At 46.7% G+C, this 22,622-nt stretch overlaps 4 protein-coding genes and 1 pseudogene across 5 annotated transcripts; 2 read left to right on the top strand and 3 right to left on the bottom strand.

The window, feature by feature from the left end:
- Positions 1–816, bottom strand: part of LOC134007247 (potassium voltage-gated channel subfamily H member 8-like) — a 20,666-nt pseudogene extending 19,850 nt beyond the window's left edge.
- A 4,975-nt stretch (positions 817–5,791) lies between these two features.
- LOC134007232 (frizzled-5-like) lies at positions 5,792–9,002 on the top strand. Its single transcript, XM_062446505.1, has 2 exons — positions 5,792–6,244; positions 6,465–9,002. The coding sequence occupies exon 2, from the start codon at positions 6,482–6,484 to the stop codon at positions 8,219–8,221; it is 1,740 nt and encodes a 579-aa protein (XP_062302489.1). The 5' UTR covers positions 5,792–6,244; positions 6,465–6,481; the 3' UTR covers positions 8,222–9,002.
- Positions 9,003–9,188: 186 nt separating this feature from the next.
- Positions 9,189–12,337, bottom strand: LOC134007234 (cyclin-Y-like protein 1). The gene is made up of 10 exons (XM_062446508.1): positions 11,512–12,337; positions 11,173–11,247; positions 11,055–11,089; positions 10,795–10,895; positions 10,640–10,675; positions 10,474–10,525; positions 10,245–10,364; positions 9,960–10,126; positions 9,639–9,801; positions 9,189–9,500 (listed from the first exon to the last, which is right to left on the bottom strand). Exons 1-10 carry the CDS (start codon positions 11,669–11,671, stop codon positions 9,384–9,386), a joined length of 1,026 nt encoding a protein of 341 aa, XP_062302492.1. The 5' UTR covers positions 11,672–12,337; the 3' UTR covers positions 9,189–9,383.
- A 265-nt stretch (positions 12,338–12,602) lies between these two features.
- mettl21a (methyltransferase 21A, HSPA lysine) lies at positions 12,603–13,859 on the top strand. Its single transcript, XM_062446513.1, has 3 exons — positions 12,603–12,866; positions 12,971–13,082; positions 13,214–13,859. The coding sequence occupies exons 1-3, from the start codon at positions 12,720–12,722 to the stop codon at positions 13,609–13,611; spliced, it is 657 nt and encodes a 218-aa protein (XP_062302497.1). The 5' UTR covers positions 12,603–12,719; the 3' UTR covers positions 13,612–13,859.
- Positions 13,860–13,982: 123 nt separating this feature from the next.
- LOC134007235 (cyclic AMP-responsive element-binding protein 1-like) lies at positions 13,983–18,693 on the bottom strand. Of its 2 annotated transcripts, none has more exons than XM_062446509.1 (8): positions 18,574–18,693; positions 17,560–17,675; positions 17,026–17,172; positions 16,821–16,921; positions 16,526–16,665; positions 16,185–16,364; positions 15,841–15,994; positions 13,983–15,739 (listed from the first exon to the last, which is right to left on the bottom strand). In XM_062446509.1, exons 2-8 carry the CDS (start codon positions 17,665–17,667, stop codon positions 15,595–15,597), a joined length of 975 nt encoding a protein of 324 aa, XP_062302493.1. In that variant the 5' UTR covers positions 17,668–17,675; positions 18,574–18,693; the 3' UTR covers positions 13,983–15,594. The 2 variants fall into 2 exon arrangements, with proteins under 2 accessions (XP_062302493.1, XP_062302494.1); XM_062446510.1 differs by having other exon boundaries at positions 17,578–17,675.
- Positions 18,694–22,622: the final 3,929 nt, after the last annotated feature.

Here is a 22,622-nt window from a genome sequence, read left to right as displayed (position 1 = left end):
ATTTGCTGTCTTGCAGGTAATCTATCCAGAACTCTGGTGATCAATCTTTTTGTTGGCATGCAAATTTACAAACCTATTTCTACTCTCAGAGGAGAAGCAAAAGCCTATGCCTTTACAGGAGTTATCCCGAGTGACATATGGTGCCTGGCCCCAAACTTATAATGGAATGGAATGCCATCCGATCTAATCAAACTTGAGAGCCCTGATCCAACATTCTAGAGCATAGAGACATCTTAAGTATGTATGCGTTCTGTAACAGAACGCCTCACTGGGGGAATGTATGCATGTGCACATGAAAACGTGTGTCATGTTTATGAATGACTTGTCAAAATTATTCAAATAAAGAAGAGGATTTGACTAATAGCGTGTCTCTGATATACATGTCAGAGAAGGTTACACTTTACCTGCATGTTTGGAGTTATACTTACGGGTTCCGTCAAAACGGGTTGCAATTGTGTCCAGAAAGGTATTCTGAGGTGCCAGTAAACCCCTCATAACTGGCATTCTAGACCGGGTAGACCCTCTCTTATCTCGGCGAGACGAGTCATTGGTCTCGGAAGGTAGAACAAATCCGGGTAGAAATCTTGAGGTACCTGGCGCGCCTCCTAACCCCTGTAGGAGCGCGCCAATCCGAGAACCGCGGGACTCCACTTTGAGACTGTGATAATGACCACAAAGATAAAGAGAAACAATGTAATTTCTTTAAAAATCGGTTAAACCAAATGGGTGCAGACTATCTTCACTTGAGTGAAATGTAAGAACATCGACAAATACGGACGCTGAGCAGCATCTGCGCTGCATGCGTTTGCTGCAAACTCTCTCTCTCTCTCTCTCTCTCTCTCTCTCTCTCTCTCTCTCTCACTCTCTCTCTCTCTCTCTCTCTCTCTCTCTCTCTCTCTCTCTCTCTCTCTCTCTCTCTCTCTCTCTCTCTCTCTCTCATAAGCACATACAAACATGCACACGAAAATGGCACTCAGGGTCAGTAGATCGCTATGGCGTGGTGACAAGGTAGCTATCCTGACTATGGTTTTTCCTTTTTTTGCATTTATGTCATTCATGTTGTAGTAGCTGCCTGTGAATTTTTCACATGAATCACACACTTCTCAGAGTTCAATGGAGAGTATGTTCGCTCCATTTAAAGAGGGACAGCGCCACCTTCTGAGAAAATAAATGCTATTCATGCATAATTCATGTACTACCACTAGGTGGTGCCGTGTGTTCACATTGCATTGATGCCTTGAAAATACAAAAGCCTACCCCCTCCAATACCATTCCCTGATTTGACTAAGCAGTCCCACCTCCAAGGCTAAGTGAGGTAAGGGAAAGGGGGTGTGTGTGACAACTCTGTAGTTGTTCAAAGTTCACGTTCCAAGTAAAGACTCTCATCTTCTTAATTTAAGGGGATATTCTGTGCAACAAGATGCCTTGGGGTTACCAAAGCACCTGGCAGACATCCTTACTGATAACCCCTATAAACAACTGATATTTAGGCTGTCTAGGGTTAGGCATTGTGTCAGTACAATTTTAGCTTTTTTCAAATATCCAAATATACTCTGATTTCCTGTTGTATCTTTATAAAAACACCTGAATGAAGCTCCTATTTAAAAGAAAATTACAGCGCTGTGTGATGCTACAGCCCTGGACAGTTTCCTCACAACATCTCTTCCCTCATCTGTATGTGTGTGCGTATGTGTGTGCGTTGGTCTTACCGAGAGCAGAGTCTCCTGCACCTGTTTCTATGGAGACCTGACAATAGGCGCACTCATCAAACCAACCTGGGAGAGAGAGAGGTAGAGAGGTAGGGGCCCCTTTGTGCGGGAGAGAGCCCGCAACATAAAAACACAGGGCAGATGAAAGCCTCGCCAGCCACACAAACAACCCTAATTTAGTCCTCAGTGTAGGTGGGCATAATGAAAGACAAGGAGAGGGAGAGAGAAGTGCCGGGCAGGGGGGGATGTGAGAGAGAGCATGGAAATGAGAGATACCGGGAGGGAGAGAAGAACGAAAAAAGCAAGAGAGTGTTGGTGGGGCTAAGACAAGAAATGTTTTTAAGACTTGATAGGGGAAAAGATTGAAGAATCACCACACAGTGGACACAAAAATGATACAGCCCGAACGAGTAGTCAATCACCTCAAACCACGGCCACAATGACCTCTCCCTCCTCCTGCTCTTTACCAGCTTGACCACACTAATCACTTTGTCAAGTTACCAAACAAATAGCCTCCAATAGTCCTCGGCTGGAGCCCAAACCACCTTCTCAGCCCTCTTGTTTGACTGACAAAAAAACACGACAAAAGAAGCCCTGTTTAGCATGATTACCATGTCAAAGTCATTCACATGTGGTGTCGGGAACAATATGGGCCCTCTGCTCCTACAGCTGGAGTCCATGTGGCCGTTATCCCCTGACAAAGCCCCAGGGAGAGGGGAAGAGCTGCACCCATTAGACCCTCATTACCGACAGCTTTCTTAAACAAACCTAAACAATGACCAGGCCGGGGGAGGTGGAAAAGGAGGAGTCCAGGATGGGGGGAGGGAGGTGGGGGTCAGAAAATGAAGTATAATAATGTTTCTCTTTCTGGAAGACACACTTTCTGGAAGACACACATCTACCCCCCCCCCCCCACACACACACACACACACACTTACATTTAGTCATTTAGCAGACGCTCTTATCCAGAGCGACTTACAGTAAGTACAGGGACATTCCCCCCGAGGCAAGTAGGGTGAAGTGCCTTGCCCAAGGACACAACGTCATCTGGCACAGCCGGGAATCGAACTGGCAACCTTCTAATTACAAGCCCGCTTCCCTAACCGCTCAGCCACCTGACTCCCCACACACACACACACACACACACACACACACACACACACACAGACACCACCACAAACGGAAGACTGTTCCCAAACTCTGGGCACACACACTCACACATGCTCCGTACAATCAGCTTCTTCAGTGTGTGTGCGTGGGATAATGGGAGTGTTCTGTCCACCACAACCCAAGCCGTATCCCCCCACCCCCACCACCACCCTTTCTCGGCTGCACCGTACTGGCAGAGGCCCTCCGGGCTGCAAGGCCCCATTCAGGAGTGACCTGCCTCTCTTAATTACCACACTTGAGGAACTTGATGACACAGGAATTTGTAAAATGTCAAATGAGTACAACAACAACAGGGACACAAAGAGGCCCTCTGCCCAGCGTCTCTGCTCCTATCCCCAACCGTGCAGGGCCTGGCCAGGACAGAGAGGTCACCCAGTCCCTCCTCTGGTCACCCAGTCCCTCCTCTATGTCCCTTCCTCGCTCGGTACATCAACTGAAATCCAATCATATTTTTTTATTTGGTAGTCCCTTTTTCAAGCGAAGTCTGGCTTCACTGGAGCCCATAGCTGTTGACACCTGAGGGTAAAGTTTGTCCTCGCTTTGCGACGAGCAGATACTCCCGTTTGTCAAGACCTTCCAAACGGGAGACGCGCTCCCTTTCACTTACGGAAATTAAACGGAAGCCTGCAAATGCATCTTCTTGCTGCTCTGCAACATTGTGTGAATATTAAACCACATATAAGCTTTGATGTATATCATCAATAGCGTGATGAATGCCATTAAAAATCTAGCCTGATTGAACCTTTTGATCCGTGCCTTATAGACCGCGTGCTCGGTTAGGTCTTGATGTCCGCTGTATGCATTAAGACCTCATCCCTAGCATGTCACCTTTCCCTGAAGTAGATGGACCCTATGTTTAAGGCCTCATCAAAGGGGCCTTATTCATGAATGCACACAAATAAAAAGAGTAAAAAGAGAGTTGAGGCAGGGAGGGAAGAAAGAGTTGAAAACCCACTTCAACCAGAGGTCCCGGCCCTTGGAGGAACAATAGCCGGGTCCAGGTTAGGATGGAGGGTCGGGGGACATGGAATTGTGGGGAAAGGTATGGAGGGAGGACCGGGGGTGGGGGTGCAGGGGATGTGGAACGGGGTTGGCTTGAATCAAAATTGTCCGGTACCGCTTGACGAAGAGAGTGTATTGGTCTGGGACCCACATACACATGCACGCACACATCAAAGCTTGCCCTCTTGTTCCTCCTCTCAGGAAGTTTCTCTTTCCCCCCTCTCGAAAAACACTGTACTTCAGTTAGCGTGTGGTCGCGAGCGTCATTTTCCTGGAAATTTAATTGGCCACTTCGGATTTCTTTTCGTTCCATTGAACCTGCCTTTGCTGGGCAGTAAGTGTTGCTGTTCTCCCACAGAGTGCTGGGAGCTCCTGATGGTCTCAGGCACAGCCCTGCCAGCCTTGGCTCCGTCTGGGGGGGGGAGGAAGTGCTGTCCTCACGAGTGGCCTGACAAGCACAGGTCTCTCCCGGAGACACACACGTCTGGAGAACGGCATCTTTCCCACACTTAAGACGTCCGTTGAGGTGTGGTCTGGTGAGGGAGGGAGGGAGGGATGCAGCGTCCTCACAGTCAACAACAATACCCTGTGTGTGAGGTGGGCATCAGGCAAGATTCCACATTCGACATGAACGCAGACACACTGGATGGGTGGAATAACAGTAAAATCCCCCAACAGAGTCAGACACGCAGTGTCCAGTATCAAGGAATGTATGTACAGTATCATTGTGATGTGGCTGTTGTATGTAACAGTCCACACACCATATAGTTCACATTCCTTTCAGAAGTTGATTTTGTATTACCTAGTCAGAGGGCTGATAACAGTTTAGTTCCAGGGTGTGGAGTTGCTGTATGACTAGTCATTCGTCATAGGATAAGAAAGACACACCCTTAGTTAGACACAGGTAAATATTCCATTCTGTCACCCTCAAACACAAGGGCTACTTGGCATAGTGTACCATAGGCTCACTATTCTGACGCCACACACTGGCAGGTCAGCATTGTCAAATCAAATACATTCTGACTACACAAGAACACCTCTGTCACACACTTGTTGCTGTAGCTTGGGAACTGAGGCTAGGGTGCATTTTACGCAACCAGCAATAAACGTGTTCTCTCTTCTCTGCAGCGTGTGCATGCGGGGATTTACGTACGCTACACATTGTGTGTTCTGGATTGGCTGACTCAGATGCCCCTGAGCCTAGCCGAGGAGCAGAGAGAACAAACCTAGTATGCTAACATGCATAATTGTCAGCGCCAATTAGTGCACTGACATACTCCACAATGGCTCAACTGTAGCAAGCTGCAGAGTCGTCTTTGTGATTCTCCAGTGGCCCGCGGACCAATCGGTGCTCATTTGGGGTCCCAACAACAAGAGGCCAGAGATTCCATTAGAAAAGGAAAACAAAAGATAATCTAACAATACAGGCAGCAGGAGAGGGACAAGATTTCAAAACTGCCTGGATGTGGCCCTTTCACACACCCACGCACACACACACACACTCACAGCCTCTAAGAAATACACACACATTGACCTGAATTTAACATGGAAAGTTAGGGCTTTGTGCTTTGTATAACACAAGAATATAATTTTAATATTTGGAGTTGATGGTCCGTTTGTGATTTGTTTGACTATTTAAACATGTGCAGTGTCAAAAGGGTTGCCTCAGGTGAAGACCATGTTGGGACAAGATAATGGTATTATCACAGCCTACTCACAACACACAGTAAGACGCTAGGAGTTAACTGTGACTACATTCATTTAGTTCGGTGCATAGGGCATTGTACATTTGTCACCAGGGAACTGACCTAATTTGCACGTTCTGACAAATTGTTTATGTTCATGGAAATTTTTCTTCTGATTGAGATGTTGCGAGCAGAGTTCTTATTGGAGCGGACGCAGCGTTGTGGGCGAGGCAGGCGATCAGGAGAGAGGAAGGTGTAGCTTTTTGCACAAGGCATTTAAGCATGATCTAAAGCCGAGAGGATGTGCAACTACAGGCAAAAGAAGTAACTAGTATTTAAGTTTACACACAAGGAGAAAAAACGGTTTGGTACCAAAAGACTGAGGCAATTGAGAGAAAAGGATATTATCCACCCGGCGGAGCTTTCCAAGTCTCCGTGTTTAAGATTTATCAACCATGGACTGTAATTTAATTAATTGGAAGCTACGAGAAACGCGAGCATGATACGGGAGCTGTATTGAATTCGTGATTACAGGTTATCTAATCGTGGATGTAAAGTTCGTGCTGAAATAACAGAAGTCTTCGACGATCATGATAATGAGATGAGCGCTCTATTCAACTGAATCAAACAATTGCGCACAACACATTGACAGAGGATTTGCGCATTGTGATCTATGTGGTGAGTTAAACCACACAGTAGACTGAGCTGTTTTGGAGTTTCAAATTTTTGTGATTTTTTTTATGAACTTGGAGCTGAAATATACAATATACAATATGTTACTGGTTTACAGTGCAAACAGCCATATGTTGGTTTTTAGTCATGACATTGTTTAAGTCTTTCAATGCATTGTCAAATCCAATAACATCTTGCAATTAATTCCCTTTGTTCAAATATTCAGGCTTGAGAGATTTTGAGATGGCAGCCACCATGAGCTCCCCTTCTCTCCCTGTCTGCGTTTTGTGGTTCATCCTGCTGGGTCCGCAGCTAGCTCACACAGCCTCGAAGGACATAGTGTGTGAGCCCATCACGGTGCCCATGTGTAAGGGCATCGGCTACAACCTCACCTACATGCCCAACCAGTTCAACCATGACACCCAGGATGAGGTGGGCCTGGAGGTGCACCAGTTCTGGCCCCTGGTGAGGATCCACTGCTCGGCCGACCTGCTGTTCTTCCTCTGCAGCATGTACACCCCCATCTGCATCCCGGACTACCGCAAGCCCCTCCCGCCGTGCCGCTCGGTGTGTGAGCGAGCCAAGCGGGGCTGCTCGCCCCTCATGAGCCAGTACGGCTTCGAGTGGCCCGAGAGGATGAGCTGCGAGCGGCTGCCCGAGCTGGGCGACGCCGAGAGGCTCTGCATGGACCGCAACAGCAGCGAGGTCACCACCCTGACCCCGGCCTTCCCCAAGCCCACCCCCAAGCCCCCCCACAACCCCCTGCGCCGCCGCCCCCCTGCGCCCAAAAGCCACGGCTACCAGGAGTGCGACCGCGACTGCCGCTGCCGCCACCCCTTGGTGCCCGTCAAGAGCGACGCCCACCCGCTCTCCTCCCGGGTCCACACCGGCCCGGTGCCCGACTGTGCCCAGCCCTGCCGCCAGCCCTACTTCAGCCAGGACGAGCACACCTTCACCGGCCTGTGGCTGGGGCTGTGGTCGGTGCTCTGCTTCCTGTCCACCCTCACCACCGTGGCCACCTTCCTCATCGACAGGGAGCGCTTCAAGTACCCGGAGCTGCCCATCATCTACCTGGCGGCCTGCTACCTGTGTGTGTCTCTGGGCTACCTGGTGCGGCTGGCCGTGGGGCACGAGAGGGTGGCGTGCTCCGAGGATCGCCAGCACGTCCTGTATGACACGTCGGGCCCGGCCCTGTGCACTCTGGTCTTCCTGCTGGTGTTCTTCTTCGGCATGGCCGGGTCCATCTGGTGGGTGGTGCTCTCCCTCACCTGGTTCCTGGCGGCGGGTTTGAAGTGGGGCAGCGAGGCCATCGCGGGCTACTCCCAGTACTTCCACCTGGCCGCCTGGCTCATCCCCAGCGTCAAGACCATCGCCGTGCTGTCCCTCAGCTCCGTGGACGGCGACCCCGTGGCGGGGATCTGCTACGTGGGGAACCAGAGCGTGGAGAGCCTGCGCTGGTTCGTCCTGGCTCCCCTGGTGGTGTACCTCTTCACCGGCTCCCTCTTCCTCCTGGCCGGCTTCGTGTCGCTCTTCCGCATCCGCAGCGTCATCAAGCAGGGCGGGACCAAGACGGACAAGCTGGAGCGCCTGATGATCCGCCTGGGGCTGTTCACGGTGCTGTACACGGTGCCGGCGGCGGCGGTGGTGGCCTGCCTGGTGTACGAGCAGCACCTGAGGCCCCGGTGGGAGCGGGCCCTGGCGTGTGCCTGCCCGGCGGAGCGTCAGCGCCTGGGGCCCGACCACGCCGTGTTCATGCTCAAGTACTTCATGTGCCTGGTGGTGGGCATCACCTCCGGGGTGTGGGTGTGGTCAGGGAAGACCCTGGAGGCCTGGGGGAGGGTACTGGGGAGGTGCTGCTCCTGTTGGGGCCACAAGCCCTCCAGTGCCTCCATGTACAGCGAAGCCAGCAGCTCCTTGACCAGCCGCACCGGGGTGCCCCCCTCCCAGTCGGACCACAAGTCCCTGTCCCACCCCACTGTGTGACCTGCCCCTGACAATTTGGGTAGAAGTCAGCTTAACTTATTGAACTTGTTTGCAAATGATGTACAAAGACTTGAGCTCTCCCTGTATTTATACTTGAATATTCAAGAAGAACTTGCTTAAAACAAAATGTGTTTTGGGAGAATGTAGAACACAATCTTGTATTTTTGTATAAATGTCATAGTTTGTGTAATTGTTGCATTGTGGAAAGAGTTAAATTAGGGAAAATGTCAGGTAGGTTTCCTTATTTTGTTTAAGACCATGGCTTGGTTAACAGAGGTAGTTGGGATATACTAAATGAGACTGTACATACCATGTCAGTGCTAGTTTCCAATTCGGTTTTCTGTACAGTGAACATAGCTCATCAATATTTATTTGTTTATATATTTTATTTAAAATGATTGTCAAGTACAGACAAGTTCAGAGTGCAGTGCTAGCTTTTATGTGAAATTGGTCTTTCAATTGACATGATGGTTATGAGCCAACTGTAAATGCTTATGTGCAAGATTAAGAATGTGTCCCTATAAATAAATTAAACCTCTGCCTTAAGATAACTGATGAATGTTTAAGAATGTGTTAAAATGTGATGGTCACTGGATTTGAACGAGCCTTTGCCAGTTTATGGAAGAACCTTTGTATAGTCTGCCCCCATGTGGTCTGTTTTTGTAACTACAATGGCACTTCAGGAATCTTGATCCCATCTCCCTCAAGCATAATCCCACTCTCATTCTCCAGCTACACTCTGCCAGCATGTACAACAGCTTTTTAGTTCATAAATGGTTCCCATGTGTAGTTCTGATACTTACACATTGTTCAGGTCATGTCAGCTTACCCATTCAAATCATAGATTTTCAACAGAATATTGATCGCTTTCGGTAGAATCTTTTCTCACAGGGCCTTGTACATAATAAAACCAAACTTCAAAATCATGTGAAGTGTGAATTGCTTGATAAGTTGTCTCAAAAACAAATGTTGTATACAGTTTATTAAAATACAGCAACTGAAAATGATCTCAATTACAAACTGATATATTTCACAGCTAAAGGGCCTACATAGTAAGCAAAGGAAACCGTCTGTCTACTTTCCCGCTCTTTCTGGGGAACTACGCCACAGGGTAGTTCCAGAGGGTTCGTTATTGTCCGTGTGTGTGTGTGTGCCGTCTTCTCTAGGACAGCACGGCGTGTGTGTTTCGGACACCCACTAGGTTGTCTACGCTGAGGGACCTCTTCATGACGGTCTTGCCCATTTCCTTGTACATGTCCTCACACAATCTGGAGATGGCCTGTAGACAACATCACCAGAACGGAACCAATATTAAACTCCAGCCAACAAAACAAATCAGACCAACTTCCCCACAGTGCAGAGTCTGCACCGCTCTACCCCCTGGCCTGGCCCACATTTGGTACTGCAGCCCTCTCACCTCCAGTTTCTGGGCTCGCTTGTTACTGAGAGGCTCCAGAGGGAAGCTCAGGTTGTTCTCGTCGGCCAGAGAGCGCAGGTCAAAGTAGTACTTGGCGTAAACGCTGGCCGGGACGTTGATGTTAAACTGGAGCAGCTCCAGGAAGTGTCTCTCCATCTCGTTCCTGAGAGGGAAAGCGGGAGAGAGAGAGAAAGAGTGGCTCGCTCACTGCAATCTGTGGCACAGTTAGCTCTTAAAGCTAGAGTGTTGACCCAGACAGTGAGGGTGACCGGTGCTAGGAGGGGGGAGGTCACAGGGCTGGGACCGAGGGGAAACCCTCACATGTCTTCTACAGTCATGTCTTTGAGGATCTGGCAGTAGTCCACGTTCCACACGGCCTGGTCGTCCCACACCTTGGAGGCCAGCAGGATGGCCCCCAGCACGATGCGCTTCCAGTTACACGGACAGATGTCCATCTCAGCGTAGGTCAGCAGGCGCTCCAGGTACACCTGAGAGGATGGACACACACAACGGCTTAGGAATTGCCGGACAGTGAACGTACGAGCGAGTCACAACAGAGTGATGATTAAAATGCCCTACTCCGTCTTCCTGGCAGACATGACTTACCAGTGTGACGATGGCACACTCCGTGGTGAGCTGGGCCGAGCTGAAGAGCGTGCGGACGAAGCGGTAGATGAGCTTGTGTTCTGGGTCCACACTGGAGTAGTCATCCGGAACCTTCTCTCTCTAGAGGAGACAGAGCATACAGGGTTGTCAGGGTCTGTTTGTATGCACAGGAAGGGGAGACTTGAACACACACACATGGTGGGGAGTTTTCCCCCGGTACAAAACTCACAGTCAACGGGTGCTTCTTCTCATCGAATATGTCCACAGAGCGGTTTGAATCCCTGGCGACGAAACAAAACAAAGAGGTTAACTTTCTACACAAACTACGCCCAATTGTCCCAGCTGCCCCGTTCTTGTCTTTCCACGTGAAATGATCAATGATAGACACAACCTACCTGTTTTTTATGTGATAATATATCGCCAAAGTCACACTAGAACAAAAAGACACAGACAGACAGGACAGTGAGCCTTTGCACAGCTGAGCCATATAAGGAAGGAGAGCCTGAGGGGATGATGGAATGTGTCTGAAAGGGGAAAGAGAGCCACTCACCATTTGACCGTGCTCTTCAGATTGGGCTGGCTCACTGTGCTGTCATCAATGAAGATTGTGGAGCAGGAGCTGTATTTCTTTGTCAGGAGCCCAGGGGACATCTGTGTGTGTGTGTGTGTTAGACACAGCCGGAACAGAGACTGTCAGTTCAAAACAGTGGACGAGACATTCCTGACTCAATATTTAAACGTGTCTGCTAATTCCAATGCTTCACAGAGCAGATTGCATCTTTATTTTTTTATTTTATTTTTTTTACTTACATGATTCAAGTAATTACTTTTCCTTTTCTCACGCACTGAGGGGGAAAAGACAGACTGTGGGTCAAATACAATCAGGGGTAGACTGTTGACTTGGCTGTAAAACACTAATAATTCTGACCATCTGTCTGCGACTTGTTGAGGAAAATGGTGCTGGCTCTCGGATGGTCCGACGGGTTTGACTCGTGTGCCAGTTCTGAAAGAAACCGGAAAAGAGCTTTATGCAACCAACTTTGGCTGCAAAAGTCTACATAACATGGGCAAAAGGAATTGCACTTCTGAACATTTAAACTATCAAAAAAAGCAGAGATATCACAAAGTGCACTGCAATATTTTGCAGTACTTTGCCTATGTGCTAGTCTTGTGGTTTGTATTTATTTATTTATTATGAGTTGATTGATCTTTTTGAGGTGTGTCCACTGATGACGCATTTTTCGCAACTCAGCCACTGAACACCTACCGTCGGGGACTTCTCTGTCGCTGATGTGCTGTAAGTATGTCCCAGTGTCCTCGCTAACGTCTTCAGTGGTGGTTATTGGATAATCCTCGAGCTCGTACTCTCTCCTCTGAATTTTCGGACTCCCTCCGGGGGACATGCAGCATGACACAGTGGCCCCCATGACTGAGCAATTAGCTAAGCCCTTGCTAGCTACCACTGCATCCCATAAAACTGAGAAAAACCCCACTCACTGTGCTAACATCAGACAGAAGCGCTGATGTCTGGTTTCAAGATGCAACATCTGTTCTGATATGACTTGCTAGCCACGTACACTTATTAGGGTTTATATCTGAACACCATCCACACAGAACAGCTGACTGCCTATCTTTTTCAGGGCGTGTGCGCAGAGGCATAGCGCATTGATACGTCAAGTAGATATTGATAGGTTTGATCGGTGATTTCAGCTACTCTAGCCAAAACACAAGAACGCCCCAAATCCTTAGGTCGGGATACACTGCAGTCAGAGCAGCGCAGAGAAAACTGCGATGACTAGTTAACGTACCTCGCTAGCACTCACTACTATACACTAGCCAACTAAACTAGCGAGCTAGCTTCTAGCTACTCTTAGTCTTCTTGATCTCGATTTCCGAAGGTCTTCAAAAAACATTCAACGACGTCTAACACCGACAAGCAGACGTCAAGGAAAATATGTAGCTAACACTTGACAGCGGCCATCTAGGTTGGCGGATTCAAATACATTTTAAAACATAGCTCTTTTTAGGTAGCTAGCATACCGCTGCTGTCATCTCCAAACTCGTATGAGCTGGCCGTGGGTTCTTCGTTTAGGGGGATATTGTCTATCTGCCGTCACATGGTCTAGCTAATTCTACACAGTGCGGCTCGAGATATACCTCGGGCCAATCACTGCCAAGTGCTCCTAAATCAAATATGTGTCTGTACACCGCGGGAAGGGCTTGGGTATATCTAACGAATGGACCTCCTAATCCTCCGAATCCACCAAGGCCAACAAGGAACCACCCATTTCAAACAAGTGTACTCCATTGGCCTATCCCACCTTTGGCGCTTGACAGTGATTGGTGCAAATTATCATTTGATCGGTATTAACAATCTGCCGGATGTGTGTCGCAAATTTCATAGCATGGGGCAGCTCGATGGACTTTTGAGATTAGTGCTTTGGCGAGTCGATTTTTAAACCTAATGAATTTATAATGGCTCTTGTTCCATACGTGGATAACTATGTGCCCGTGCTCTCCAAATTACATAATTCGTCAGCGGAGTTCCATTTTGCCAATCACCACGTCACCCTTACTCAGAATTGGAACAAACTGGGAGTAGCAGCCGTCGTTTGGGATGCGGTTAGTGGAACATTTGAAACGCTGCGCATTATTTACATACAGGGCTCTACATTGATTCATAATTGTCTTTATGCATAACTTTTTTTCATTCCTTTCCTTTGCAGGCTGTTGTACTGTGCATGTACCTGGAGTTGGGGAAGGTGGACTTGAAGGGGAAGATTGCAATTGAGCTTGGCGCAGGAACCGGACTGGTGGGCATCGTTGCAGCCTTGCTAGGTGAATGCATCTTCTATATAGCTAGATGTACACTTCTCTATTGCGCACAACTACTCACATAGGACCAGACTTATTACAAATACGAACTTATCAATTAACGATATTAGTGCAAACTGTGCTTTTCTTCCCAGGTGCCAGAGTGACCATCACTGACCGGGAGCCTGCCTTGGAGTTCCTGGCTGCGAATGTGAAGGCCAACATACCTTCAGAGCAGGCAGCAGCAGTGCAGGTCTCAGAGCTGACCTGGGGTGAGTGTCTGGAACGTTATCAAGCAGGCGGCTTTGATATAGTTCTGGGAGCAGACATTGTATACCTGGAGGACACCTTTGTGAGCTTACTGCAGACCATGGAGCACCTCTGCTCAGCGAACACTGTGATACTGTTGTCCTGTAAGATTCGCTATGAAAGAGACACTAAGTTCCTGGACATGCTGAGGCAGAAGTTCATGGTTGAGGAGGTCCACTATGAGAGTCAGAGGGACATTCACATCTACAAGGCTGTTAAGATTCCATCCCAGAGGGATCTATAAGAACTTTGGAAGTCTTGGGGTTCCTTTCCTCAACAGTGGATGTGTTCTTTAACCAACCTATCACAGATAACCAATTTCACTCACAGCAGTTGATGGTGTGTAGCCTTGCTGTACCTGTGGTCATTATGATATGTAAACTGCAAGTTGACTGTGTATGCTTACAATGAAGTTACTAGCTGTAGCAGAATCGGTCACATCAATTACTATTCTGTGGGGAAGTAAATAAAGCATCAGATTTTTCTATTCAACTCGAGGTAAATATTTACATAAACATACTAAGCTGAAGAATGAGCCTTTTACCAGTGGTTGGTGTGCAGAACTTATTTAGCACTTGAGATTGATTCAACTACAAGACCCAGACGAGTAAAAAGTTACCAGAAACACATTTATTAACAGCTGCCAAAATGTAATAATTGAAGAAATAGCTATAATATAATAGTTTTGCTTCTCATACAAGTGATGCTGACGTTAAGAATACAAAATATGAATGGCAATAAGTGTAAAAGAAAAAGAAAAAAAAAGATACAATATGACAGATGGCTATATATATATATATTACAAAAGAATAATACAGTATGGCATTTCATTTAACAAAATCAAACAGAAGACTGGTTTAATTCCACATCAGTTGACTGGATTCTTCAGTCGATAGGCAGACCATGCAGTGGGCCATGACACAGGTCAGCTTGTCCCTTTACTGCGTCCTAATGCTTCACTTGTCCCGTCAGAAGGATTTGGAGGTACGAGTGTACCCCACAGGTAAAATGAAGTAGGATTGTACGTGTTCAAACCGTGAAGATGCAAACAACACTTAATGCCACTCAGATCCAAAGCTCGATACACAACGCCCATTGTGCCTCCAGTCGAATTGTCCATTGTTCAGGCGTTCAGGTGGGCTGTCTGTGCTGATTGGTAAGTACACACACTATCAACATCCTTGTTAGTTGTTCTAGAGATGATGTTTTTTTTGTTTTTTTTTATCACGATAACCCATATTTATCCCCACTTCCTACCAAACAGTTCTTTTTGTATCTATGAAAGCTGGTATTTAAAAAGAGGCAGAACAATATTTTGCGAGCAGAAATCCAATACATGATAAACCAAGTCTAGCTCAAATAAAAGAGAATACGCTCCATGACATGGTTGATCTACAGTTCACATAAGTATTAGTAAAGGTAACGAAAGCTTTAAAGCAATCAGCGCGGCACATGTACTAGTGTTGCCCTCGGCGATAATGAAAACCATGCCAAATCGTTTGACTCATTGGTAGGCCAGAACTAAAAGATTTCCCATGAGATGGTAGTGATTTAAGGATTGGCAGTGGAGTCATCCACAGCTGGTGATGTTGCAGTTTTTCCTGGTGCCAAAGGCTGTGAGTGTTGGGGTCTACACACCAGTGACGGGCTCAGTACACCACCTAATGGGGCGTTCACATATGGAGGGGCCGCTGCCTGGGGCAATACATTGTCAATGAAATTTGGGCTTGGGGGACGAGTCGAGGGGCAGCAAGGCAGATTTTCGCATGGGGGGGGTATATACTTTTTAGTGATGCTGGGGTACGATCAGCAGACCCCATATGGAAGATGTGATGCCGTCTCTAATCGTGAAATCCATGCGCCGCTGCATACGTGAATGCCCCCGCAACACCTCTCTCCACAGGGGAAACCAATCCTGTTAGGTGAACTCTTTAGAGGAAAAGTACTCTTCGTCCTGTAGAAGGACTCATGACGCTATTCCTTTATTCCGGGTTTCAAATCCCACGATAAAATCATAGAAGGCGGGGGGGGGGGGGGGGGGGTATAGGCATGTCATGTCTTTCCTATGCCTGACTTGTGTCTCTTGAGGGATACTTGGCGGTTTAAAAATCAAACGGAGATAGAAAATGAGGAGTGATGTCCAGATGCATGGCTCTGTCAGTGCTGAGTCTCTGTACATGGGGACAGACCCCCCTCTTCAGGGCCCAGGTTCCTGAGCCGAGGGCCTCTACTCAGATTTGTGGCAGTACAAGTCTTTGAGTGCTTTCAGCTCCTCGATAAGGGTTTTGTTTTGGTTTTCCAACACGGCCACGCGGTTCTCCAGACACTTGACGTATTCCTTCTTCTTCCTGCGACACTCCCGAGCCGCCTCCCTGTAGGACGCATCACGAACCACCATCAGTCTGCTGCTTCCGAGTCCACTTTGAGGCACCCTTTAACATGATTGGGGCCTATTCATATTACAATTACATACCTGTTTTTCATGAGTCGCACCTCCCTCTTGCGGGTGACCTCCTCGGTGCCTCCCTGAGAGGGCAGGGAGGGAGAGGAGGCCATGACTACCCCCGGAGCTATGGTGCTGGTGGGGGCTGTGCGGATCTGGTAGGCCTGGACATCACCAGAGGCAGCTGGGAACACGGGGCGGGAGCAGAGCATGTTTAAGGTAGTCATGATACGATGGCTTAACTATACATGTACTACCTTTGCTGTGAAATCAAAAGCTTTTCCATTTGCCATTTTGGGTTTAGACATTGTAATGCCAAGAGCTGACAGATTTGTTAATGTCGTCTTCAAACAGGAACTGTCCGGTGTTCTAACCTTGCACTACCACTTGGTTACTGGGCACTAGAATCTGCTGGCCGTCGCTGGTCTGGGCGTACTGCAGGATGGTGGTGCCTTGCTGGGACGCAGCGTTGGTCATGGTCAGGGTCTGGAGCCCCTGCACCCCGTCTGTGCCGTTATTAGCCAGCTGGATGGCCCCCCCCTGTGTGATGGCAACTACAGGGAAGAGTAATGACCGACAAGTTACATCTAGTCCTGTCAGATGCACAGGCTTAGAATTACAGGTAGATATTTGGAGGGTCACATTTTGAACAAAAAAGTGAAAATGTGTATTATTGACATGGTCTGTGGCGGGCAGGGGGGGGGGGGATACTTACTGTACTGGCCACTGCTGGTCTGGTAGATGGGAGTGGGCATGGTGACGGTGGTGATGGCAGGGGCCGAGTCGTCCTCAGACTTCTCCTCCTCAATCCGTGGGACTGCAGGTGCGTCTGACGAGAGGTCGTTCAGGATTTTTCTGCGGGGGGGAAGCACACTTGAGTCTCTCTCAATCTCTTTCTGTCTTTCGACAATCAGACAATCTTCCTTTTGTGCGCTTTTCATGACAAAAGGGGGGGGGGGGGAGCACATGAAGGAGGAAAAACAGACTTTGGAGGGGGAGGAGGGGGTTACCTGTAAGAGGGGCGTCTAGACAGAATCTCTCTTCTCTTCTGACAGTCTGTTACACTGTCCACTGACTCCTGAGAGTCCTCGCTCTCAGCCACAGTAGATATCTGTCACAGAAAACATCATTCACTAGCTGATCTGCATTTTATAGGCTCATGGCATTTAGCAGCAGGTATAATCTGTGTGGCTTGGGGAGGGGGGGGCTGCTCACCTGAACAGTCTGCACCTGTGGGGACTGGATGACAGAGGGCTGGGCGGCCTGGATGACTCCATGCACCTGCACTGTCTGGCCATTGGGGAGCTGCACCAGGGTCACAGTGGATCCACTGGAAGACACCTGTCCTGTAGCCATGGAAACCTGCATCCCAGAGGCCACACAGCCAGAGACAAATGGAGGTGAGACACTTGCACACACACACAGTGTCTTTCCCGTTTCCAAACACAACTGTCAACTGTCCTCGTAAACTTAACTTGTTACTTTGCTACGGTATTAATAATCATGATGGATTCATGATTAACTTTTTATCCAAAGTGACACACGGTACAGAGGGATATGAATCTGCAACCTCTTTATCTGCAGTCAAATGCTTCACTGCTGAGCTATACACAACTATTTTAATGCTGGCATCTGTACTAGAGCTGTAATTTTAGTATCTGTTGACCTTTCTGCCCCACCCCGTGTTATCATAGTAAAATACATGAGATGAGAAAAGCAAGTGCTTTGGTAAGGATAGTTTCTGTTTACCGGTATGTATGAGTGTACCTGTGCCAGGGTGGCAATCTGCTGGGCATCTGACTCAGAAATTGCCGTTTCACCTCCTTGCTGTGCTTCGGCACCCGCTTCCATCGTCATCTATTTAGCTGGATATAGGGGTCGGAAGTTGAGCTAGGTGTTATTGGCCAAAACTGGACATTATTTCCAGTATGAGAGCCACCGTTCTGTAAATACTACTTTTCTAATACTAATAATTAGTTTTCACAACAGCATATAGTAAAATTGGATATAGATGGCTACACATTTGCTATACGTATTGTATATATCAGACACTTGCATAGCATGTCCAATGTATAACGTTAACGGGTGGCTGCATGTCAAAACTTGCTAGTCATATTGTGTTGCCGCCTTTTTTCATAGGTTAACACTTCAGCTAGCAAGTAAAACACTGGGGTGTCTTCAATGCGATGCAAAAGAATAAAATAGAGACGATTGTGTGTATTCAATATAGTTTATTAAACCATGCTGGTTTTTCCTTTATTTTGTGCGACAACCTGGCTGGTTAATTGTGAACAAAAATGTCAAACTGCTTGTGGGGAAAGTTAGCTAACTAGCTATGCCTGGTGCAGTGCATGCCAGTTTGCACGGCATTTTAGAAGCTAACGGAGCTAGCTAGCTAGCATACCTAGATAGCAAACCGGCTAGCTACATAGCGATAGGTAAATTAGAAATGTTTTTAATATCCAACATGCTCTTTGAAATAAAAGGGCACACTGAAGGAGCAAAGCTAGATGTGCATCTATCCAGATAGAAAGCCAGGCATGCTTGAATATTTATTCCAAACGTTGAGAACGCAAGCCCCACTCCCTTTCCAAGTCTCTCACTCGCATAGCTAGCTTGCTAGCCATGCAGACTGACTCATTTTGTGTGGCTCTGCAACACCGCCGCCATGATCTCTTTGTTAGGTTTGTACTGCTCTTTATGAAACACCTGTCTGGAAAGTCTTCTATCTATCTCTGCTACATCGGATGCTGATCCTCTTACCCGACACAGACTCGCTTCGTCACTCCCGGGTCCACGGAGCTCCACTTTTATTCAGACCGACACGTAAGAGACCGCGTCAGGCTACACCTCCGTCGCGTCACCGAGAACAACAACACGGAGAAGAGGGCTTGGGAGACGACGAAAATCAGCTCTATCGACAGGGCTCGATTCTAAACGAGTGTTGCCGAAATGCCACGAAGTTTACCGACACACACGAACGTTCTCGGACATAAACGGAATGTAAATCGAAATGCGCAAGTTACAATCCGACACATTTGATAACAATAAAAGACACCAGAAGCGAATAGTGCGTAATATAAAGCCCTATGCAAATTAAGTAATTATGCATTTAAAGGACGGTGAACACCGGAAGAAAACAAAGTTGATCGTTTCTGTGACCCATACACAAATCATGATAGATGTGTTGGCTTGGTTCTGTAAGCTTATAGATATTCAATTATGTTCTATTTTATTTTATTTAGGTTCTTTAGATTTCAGCATGTAAAATTAAAGCTAGGAGAAAGACTGTGCTTTGTTTGTCCAGATGGGGGCAGCATAACCCTTTCTCTGAGCGTTCTGTTAAAACAATAGCAAAGCCATTTACATGGCCAGGCCAGACATCAAATTGTAAATACACTACTCTACCAGTCGTCATCTTCGCACCAGTTAAAAAAAAAAAGGTAATCTGACTTGACCTGAATACAAATTTAAGCCTGATATCCGTAACCTGATCTACATTGAGGATAGGCCTATTAATTGATAATAATTTAAATAATGGAACATTTGTAAGTTTTAAATTAAGCCTTTGGTCAACACTCCTTTGTGAATGAGTCGTGGTTTTGAATGGGAAAGGCTACAAGCTAGGCTTTTGAGGTACCGTTACTTCTATTTATAACTCTCAAGATGCCCATTCCCTTTTCTATATCTTTATAATAGCACCCTAACTTACACAAGCTGTAAAACCTGCTCTTTAATCGAGACACATTGAGTATGAACAATGTTGTAGAAGAAATGGATAGTGAGCTGCAGCAGCTGGTGGTGATCCTGAGGGAAAATGATGCTTCAGACCGATTTATGACCATGATCTTTATGGGGCGGGTCACTTTCAATGCTTTAAAAAGATAGTTGATCCAAGCACACAGCCTGCACACACACAGACACACGCTCAAATTGACCTTGAGGTAGCAGTCTCAGACAGCCCCAACTGTGTCTCCCTCAGGACGGTTTACTCTGGTATTCACTTCAACACTCAGCAATACTGTACCCTTCAGCCACAAGCCGCTTTGCTCCATCTCTCTGTACCGATTTAGACTCTGCTCACAGCCCATCCATTACGATCTGTGTCTCTATAGAAAAAACAGAGCCCAGATACAGAGGTGCATGTCTGATGTATTGTCCCTGGACCTACTGCTATGCCTAAGCATGTTTGCCATACTGTCACACTAACATGATCATTAATCATCAGTCTGTTGAGATAAGAACCCTAGCCTGCTGCACCTGGGAAACGAGAGGTGTCAGAAGCAGAAAGAAAGAGCTGGAAGCTCACAGGTCGGCCGGTCTATTTTTACTGCAGAGCGGGAGGTGGGGAGATGGGAAAAGAGTTCCTACATAATGCATGGCCCCATCGAGAAAGGGTGGTGGGGGGATTCATGTACATCTCTCTCTCCCCCTCTCTGCCAGGTGTGACTTCACGCTGCCAGTCAAGCACACACTGTGCTGGATGCCCAGGTGTTCTCTCTACGGCACAAGACCACTCTTTAATGCCTTTCCAGGTGTCCACTGAGGCTTCACTAAATGGTTCTCTTTCTTCTCTCAGTCCTTGCACCTAAAATACTTCATTTTTGGGGGGGGGGGGGGGGGGGGTATGAGAAATGAGAGAGTGAGGGAGGGATTCAGACAGTACAGATAAACAGTCTCTGGCAGCGGCCTCTCAGGTCTCAAACCCACACGTTTGTGTTTCTCTCGGGTCACTGGACTATTAAAGACCAAGAGGAGGAGGGGTGGTTCTGGGTGGTGGAGGCAGGTGGACACTAATGAAACCTTGATGAGGATTGCACTCGGAATTCACCCTGGCTGATTAGGCTTTAATTACTGAGGCCACGCTGACACATTCCCAATAATTGGAAATATCTAAGCACTTTGGTGTCCTGACCAGGATACAAAAGAATCAATTGAAGAAGGTGATGATGGATATATGAACCTGTTTGGAGCGTGACTTCCGTCATAAGATAGAGACCATAAGACAAATAAACAGAAATATGCACTTTTATGATGAATATGCACATGATACAAGAAACTGTTGTTTCACTTTGGGAATTATTTCTATAATGAGCATCTCTAAATCACCTTCTAAATGACCACCCTTCCACTAAACATGGATTGTGTCTTTGTTTGTTGCAACTGTACACCTGTAAAGTGGGCCAACACTACAAAAGCAGAGAAGAGATTCTTCTCTGAGGCTTAAAACCAGTGACAGGCTGTAATGAAGCTGTACGGTTGACAGAGATCAACTGTGGGAGGTTCAACTCACTTTCCCAGTTGGTAGGTTCCTAAACACTGCCAGATGTGACAATAATGTTCCCCAAACTGCTACCAACTGCCTACAAGACACCTGGCAGCTCCCAGTGATTTGCACAGCCAATCAGATTTGTATGAGGACTGTTCAAGTGAATTACATGGATAGTGTTTATGCGGAGGGTTCCATTGCCTTTCCAACCGAATTGCTCGTCTTTGTGATGTCAACACTGTTCAGTCTCATTCTAAGACAGTGAAAGTAAATCCAGATTGTACAGGGATGACAGGTGAACGTTTCATTATCGCCTCGAGGAACATCAATAACACAATTTAGTCTTGAGATTGTTTTTTTGTGTGTTTTTTTTGCAACACCATCATTGTGTTCCTTTGTTATCTTGTTTTTATGTCAATCAAACCAAAACAGTGATCAGACAGTAGGTTTTACTGAGTGATTGTCAGGATTCCTAATACTTACCAACTGCCTGTTGGCAATAAACAAATGGATGAATGATAACTTTCTTAAATTAAATGAAGACAAAACCGAAGTCCTACTATGTGGCCCCAAATCCAAAAGAGAGATGCTTATTAAGAATCTTGGAGGCTTAACCCCCTGTCTTAAACCAGAGGTGACGAGTCTCGGTGTAATCCTGGACTCAGATTTGAATTTCAACTCTCACATTAATAAAGTGACCAAAACAGATTTCTTTCACCTGAGGAATATAGCAAAGGTACGACCATTCATAAACCAAAATGATGCAGAGAAGTTAATTCATGCTTTTATATCCAGCCGGCTGGACTACTGTAACGCACTTTTCACTGGTCTTCCCAAGAAAACCACTGAAAGACTACAGCTCATTCAAAATTCTGCAGCTAGATTATTAACCAAAACTAAAAGGAGAGAACACATTAGTTACTAGCTACTTTACACTGGCTCCCTGTTACCTTCAGAATTGACTTTAAGGTCCTTTTTCTCACATACAAAGCTCTACACGGACAAGGACCTAGCTACATTGCTAACTCCTTTATAAACTACACACCAGCTAGAACACTGCGATCATCAAATGCAGGCCTATTAGAGGTCACCAGAAGCAGTCATAAGAAGATTGGTGATTCGGCCTTTGTCAATTACGCCCCAAAACTATGGAACAAATTACCCATATATATTAGGGAAGCAAACACTTTTTAAAAGACAGCTTAAAACCTACCTTTTTACCGAAGCATTTAAGTAATTTTATCTCAAAAGGGTTTTCCTACTTTTTAAAGTTGTTTTCTCTCTTGAACAGAGATCTTATTGGGATTTTTATTTTTGTTTGAATTGTTTATCACTTGTATTATTGTTTTTATTGATTTTATGTAAAGCACCTTGAGCTACAATTCTTGTATGAAATGTGCTATATAAATAAAGTCTTACTTACTTACTTACTTACTTACTTACTTCCCTCTGGTACTGTGGTGGTGAATGGGAAGAGGATGTGTCATATAATACCATCGTTCCTTCAGCACAGACAGGTCTAGAAGTAAATAAGTGCCAAGCT

The sequence above is a fragment of the Osmerus eperlanus genome, chromosome 21 (genome assembly GCF_963692335.1).
Source record: "Osmerus eperlanus chromosome 21, fOsmEpe2.1, whole genome shotgun sequence".
NCBI lineage: Eukaryota > Metazoa > Chordata > Actinopteri > Osmeriformes > Osmeridae > Osmerus > Osmerus eperlanus.
This window is presented reverse-complemented; position numbering and strand designations above follow the sequence as displayed.